At 38.9% G+C, this 5,687-nt stretch overlaps 1 protein-coding gene across 1 annotated transcript in view; it reads right to left on the reverse strand.

Moving 5' to 3' along the window:
• The window catches only part of LOC119597005 (period circadian protein-like), a gene marked incomplete in the record, with an annotated part of 25,996 nt that overhangs the window by 14,747 nt on the left and 5,562 nt on the right, over positions 1 to 5,687 (reverse strand). The window contains 6 exon segments of the mRNA XM_037946430.1: positions 2,377 to 2,501; positions 3,778 to 3,981; positions 4,259 to 4,378; positions 4,607 to 4,761; positions 4,929 to 5,114; positions 5,408 to 5,623. Of these exon segments, the coding sequence (XP_037802358.1) occupies positions 2,377 to 2,501; positions 3,778 to 3,981; positions 4,259 to 4,378; positions 4,607 to 4,761; positions 4,929 to 5,114; positions 5,408 to 5,623 (1,006 nt within the window).

Genomic DNA, 5,687 nt, shown 5'->3' on the forward strand with positions numbered 1-5,687 from the left:
ACAAATAAAGTTACGGGAATTTAAAGCATTGGCACAGTTTTTTTCTTTAACGGTAGGTTCATGTTTGAGCCACCGTGGTCACAGCATGATACTACATTATACATGATAGTACATGTTATCTCGGTCACTGTCAGGTCTGATAATGAACATTCCACACATACGGTGTGAATAATGAACAGCAACTCTTCCTGTGATATGGAAGAAGGTTATGGCTGCTAGGCAGATGTGGCATACAGTAAAAATAAGCTAGGTGATCAGTACAAGTAAGTGAGAGATAAAGTGAGTGTGAGAGTAAGAGGGAGAAGGAGAGGGAGAGGGAGAGAGAGAGAGGTCAGTGAGTAAAATAGCTAAGTGATCAGTAACTTCTATGTACAAGCAAGAGTGAAAATGAGAGTGAGAGTGAGAGTGAGAGAGGGAGGGAGAGAGTGCATATACACGTGAGAGAGAGAGAGAGAGAGAGAGAGAGAGAGAGAGAGAGAGAGAGAGAGAGAGAGAGAGAGAGAGAGAGAGAGTGTGTGTGTGGTGTGTGTGTGTGTGTGTGTGTGTGTGTGTGTGTGTGTGTGTGTGTGTGTGTGTGTGTGTGTGTGTGTGTGTGTGTGTGTGTGTGTGTGGTGTGTGTGTGTGGGTGTGTGTGTGGTGTGTGTGTGTGTGGTGTGTTGTGGTGTGTGTGTGTGTGGTGTGTGTGTGTGTGGTGTGTGTGTGTGTGTGTGTGTGTGTGGTGTTTTGTGTGTGTGTGTGTGGGGTGCTGTGTGTGTGTGTGTGTGTGTGTGGTGATGTGTGTGGTGTGTGTATGTGTGTGGTGTGTGTATGTGTGTGGTGTGTGTATTTGTGTGTGTGTGTGTGTGGTGTGTGTGTGATGTGGTGTGTGTGTGTGGTGTGTGTGTGTGATGTGGTGTGTGTGTGTCTGGTGTGTGATGTGGTGTGTGTGTGTCTGGTGTGTGGTGTGGTGTGTGTATGGTGTGGTGTGTGTATGGTGTGTGTGGTGTATGTGTGTGTGTGGTGTATGAATGTGTGTGTGGTGTATGTATGTGTGTGTGGTGTATGTGTGTGTGTGTGGTGTATGTGTGTGTGTGTGGTGTGTATGTGTTTGTGTGTGGAGTGTGTGTGTGTGCTTGCGTATTGTGTGTGGAGTGTGTGTGTGTGTGTGTGGTGTGGTGATTGTGTGTGTGTGATGTGTGTGTGTTGTGTTGTGTGGTGGTGTGTGTGGTGTGTGTGTTGGTGGTGTGGTGTGTGTGGTGTGGTGTGTGTGGTTGTGTGTGTGTGTGTGTGTGTGTGTGTGGTGTGTGTGGTGTGTGTGGTGGTGTGTGTGTGTGTTGTGTGTGTGTGTGTGTGTGTGGTTGTTGTGTGATGTGTGTGAGTGTGTGATGTGTGTGTGTGTGATGTGTGTGTGTGATGTGTGTGTGTGGTGTGTGTGTGTGTGGTGTGTGTGTGGTGTGTGTGTGGTGTGTGTGTGTGGTGTGTGTGTGGTGTGTGTGTGGTGTGTGGTGCGTGTCTGGAAACATATATGCTTACATGATTGACAAAGATATGAATGTTAAAATTAAACAAAACAGTAATCAAAGAGAGAAAACAATGATGATTACCAACATGGGCTCACACACCAGTCATGTCTCATCTTCCTTTGTCTCATGTGGTCATATTAAGTTTCATAGTACATGGCATGATTAACGGGACTAAATGCTGATGTTTAAATGAACTATGAGGACTTCTGATTATTCCTTTGCTGTTGTAATTTCTCTCATTATGTCCATATCTACAATGAGTTCACCCTGCCATTTTTACTGATTACCATTAATGTAAACTACTACAAAGGCTAATTTATTAGGTATGAATACCCAACTCAATATGGAATACTGAACTACTAGCGAATGGACTCTCTCGCAGACCAAAAATATATCATTCACTGCCCAAACTTCCTCCCCCAAAAATGAAAATACAAAAATTATTCATCTGGAAAAAAAAGAAAAAAGAAAAAAAAAAAAAAATCACGAGACCACATAAGCCAAGGTTCCTGTGATGATCCTTACCTGTGGATGGTTTCTGAATAGTTGAGGTGGCCATATCTGGAGGAGGCTTCAGAGGAGGAACTGATACTCTCTTGGCCTTTCTGGACCTAAAAGAGTCAAAATGACTGTCACAACTTCCTCCATCGGGTCACACTAAAAGGTTTCATCGGGGACCGACTAAAAGGGGAGTCCTAAGGAGAAAACAAGGGCTCGGCTTTTTTGTGTTTTCTCTGCCACACCTGTTCTCCAGGCACAAAATTAATTAAATGCAAACAAGTAAACAAGTATTAACGTGGCACACACAAAGTGGCACAGTGTGTGTGAAAAAGTCGAACCCTTTTCTCTTTCACCTGCTTTGATGGTACAGTACCTCTGCATAGTTTCATTGTAGTTGAGCTTGCTGTAGCTAGATGGGGTAGAGGTTGAGGGGTTGGACTCATAACAACGGTCATCTTGGTGAGGAGAGATTTCCCCCATGACTACTGATGCTTGGTCCTGGGTGGTTGGAAACTGCAAGCTTATCACTAAGTTCATCCATAGAAGTTTATCATGCAAAAAGGTTTTAAGGAATATCAACTTAAACAGTCTGGGTCAGATCAGCCCAAGAACTGAAAGTAATGTGACTTGCAAGAGAGAGTTAAAAAAGTACCAACTGAAAAAAAAAAAAGACGGAAAAATCCCTGGTACTATAATCCTGCAAAATTATTATAACATTAATTCACTGGTGCCAGGTATGTGTACTGTCTACTACAGTTTTGTTTTGTGAATTTTGTTTGCAAACATGTGCTCAACCACCAAGGAGCCAACTAGCAGGCCTATGTGACTGCATCTGATTTCATCTTCAGTAAAATTAATATAATGTTATCAACAATACTTAAAAAAAAAAAAAAAAAAAAAAAAAAAAAAATCTTTCTAAAAAACAAGGACTGGGCTGAACAGGTATGATAGGTAGAACTGGTAATTAACTCCATGGTGACTAAGAATTTGTGGATATATCTATTTTTAAACACAATCAATAATAAAAAAAAACACATTGGACATGGTATGTATATTTGCCAACCTGGCAAATATACCTCCTCTTGTCCAAGTCTTTTACATTTATTCTTTCCTAATTCTATGATTACTCATTCTTCTTTCTTCAGCACTAAAGTTTCATTATATAATTAGTTTAATTCCATTAAAACTTGCATCAAAAATCATTAGCTTATTGATCTACAGCTCTTAATTCTCTCATTGAATGCACATAAAATATGGATTACCTTATGGAATGATATATCTTTCAATCTTTTTGAATGATAAAAATAAATGGAATAAAATACAAAAAATACTTTCGCAACACCTGAGAAGTAAATCTAGCTATAATAACTCACTCTGTCCCCATCATTCCCACATTTCAAACTTTCTCTGCCCTGTCCTCCTTTGATGCATACTTTGTCCTTCTGTCCTATAAAATCATGCTAAGATCCTGGAACCTTACCCCTCCTAACTTTCTTCCAAACTTTGATCAAAAATATTTTTTCTGTTATTGTTATAACTAGAAATGACATTGAATAGTGCAATAAAAGTCTGCAAAAGTACTAAATGTACTTAATAGTGAACATGCATCAATTAACTACCCACCGCAGATAAGTTATTTGATTGTAATAAATATAAAATCAATTTGCTTTAATAATAATCATAACAATAGTAATACCAAAATCAAGAATGCAATCAATTAAAAAAATAGTAACAATCCACATTAACAAAACAAGAAGTAAAAGGGGATACGTACAACATTGGGCTGGCCTGGCTCGGTCACCATGCTGAGGGGCTGTCGACTGCCTGACCTCTGTCCCTCTGCATTCCGTTCTTCTGCCGTGCTCTGTTTCTTCTCCATGTTGTCAAGCTCCTCCACAATTGAGCTCATCATGTGGGCCAGCGTGCGACGCCTCATCTCCTGAGGCTCTTTACTGGGGTCTCGGTACGTGGCTACAGGCTACAGGATGTGTGGGGAAAGAAAGAGGGGAGAGAGAGGGGGTAGGTGGTGAGGGGAACTTAAGAGAGTTTGAACATTTCTTGCCATATCTATCATATATGTATTTCATGAACTCATTATTAAAATTCCTTTCCCTTTGTTAATCTAGCTCCTATCAAAATGAAATTATGGTTTTAAAAAATAATTTGTTTTCCTTTTTAATCTACATAAATTTTTAAGGCTACATCACAATAAAAACACAAATTCCTTACAACAAGATTAGAAAACATGATCTCACCTTGGCCAATAATTCAATGATTTCCTTTTGAGCTTTCTGTGCTTCCTTGAGAACTTCTTCTGGGAATGGAGACTGACTTTTCTCAGTAGGATCAAGGAATATTGCAATATCACCTGGCCCCTTGATACGAAAAGAAAAACATTATGAACAGTAATTACTGTCGCAATCACATGAAGATCTATCACAACATTAACATGATTTTCAATATTCTTATCACCTCAGTTTCATCTTACACCTACAAATGTTTAGAAATCTAAGAATAAAAATATAGAAAAAGAGTAATAAAGACAATATCGATCAAATAGAAACTATCAAAAGTAAAAAATTAACTCCTAAAATCATACTCACCTTTAACACCCTATGCTGACCTATTATGGAATCAATCTTCTTAGTCCATGGATTGACAAAGCAGAGCCACTCTGTCTCGAGCGTGACATAGCTACCGTTGAAAGTGCGGAATCTGTATGGTTTACTCCGGTGTGGCTTGCCTTGCTCTTTAACAACTGAAATGTGGCAAATGGAATTTAGCAGTGCTAGAACAGGTCATAAAATAAACTGGTATTTTTTTCTCCTTTTTCTACTTTTTCCTTCCTTTGGCTCAATCTGTCCCTGAATAGTGAAAGTATTATTTACCAAAATGTCTACAAAAACAAACAAAAAAACTACTTACTATCTTCATACACAGACTTCAGCAAAGGTAGATCTTCTGGGTGATAACAATCAAACACAGAATTCCCAGTCAAATCTTGTGGAAGGTGTCCTAGGTATGGAATGGCCTCTGGATCGTACTCAGAGAAGTTGCAAGAAGCAGAATGACGTATGCTAAAGCTACCCATTGCAGGGGTTTCACCAGGTACTGAAAGCATGATCAACGTGATTTAATAACAAATGGAGTGGTCAAAAGTAACACTGAATATATGACAACACACATTAATTTTATAACAATGAATTACATTTAATTAATTGTTGTGAAAATAAAGTCCTTAATGTTATCTATCAATTCATCCATCAATAATCCATTATACATAAATCCATATACACATCACATATACCTCTATACAAATGCATAAATAATCACCTATACATAAACACGATGCATAAATACAATTGCAAATTATATAAGTGCAAAAACTCAAATTCATAACTAACCATGATAGACACTCTCAATTGGGATAACTTCTGCCAGCAGAAGAGAGGAATTTGGGCCATAAGTTGATGCTGTCTCTTCCATGCAAGATGGATCATGGAACTTCAGAATGATTTTGCAAGGCTTGTATATTGTTCTCTTATTACGCACACCAAAGCCAGAGGACTTTAAGCCATGGTACATGCGCATGCGACAGAAAAAGGAGGTGCCATAATTATCTGCGGATTAAAAAGAATTGTTATACAGATGTGGTCAAAGTTAGCTTAATGAATACAAAAATAA

This window comes from Penaeus monodon, chromosome 38 (assembly GCF_015228065.2).
Source record: "Penaeus monodon isolate SGIC_2016 chromosome 38, NSTDA_Pmon_1, whole genome shotgun sequence".
Lineage (NCBI taxonomy): Eukaryota > Metazoa > Arthropoda > Malacostraca > Decapoda > Penaeidae > Penaeus > Penaeus monodon.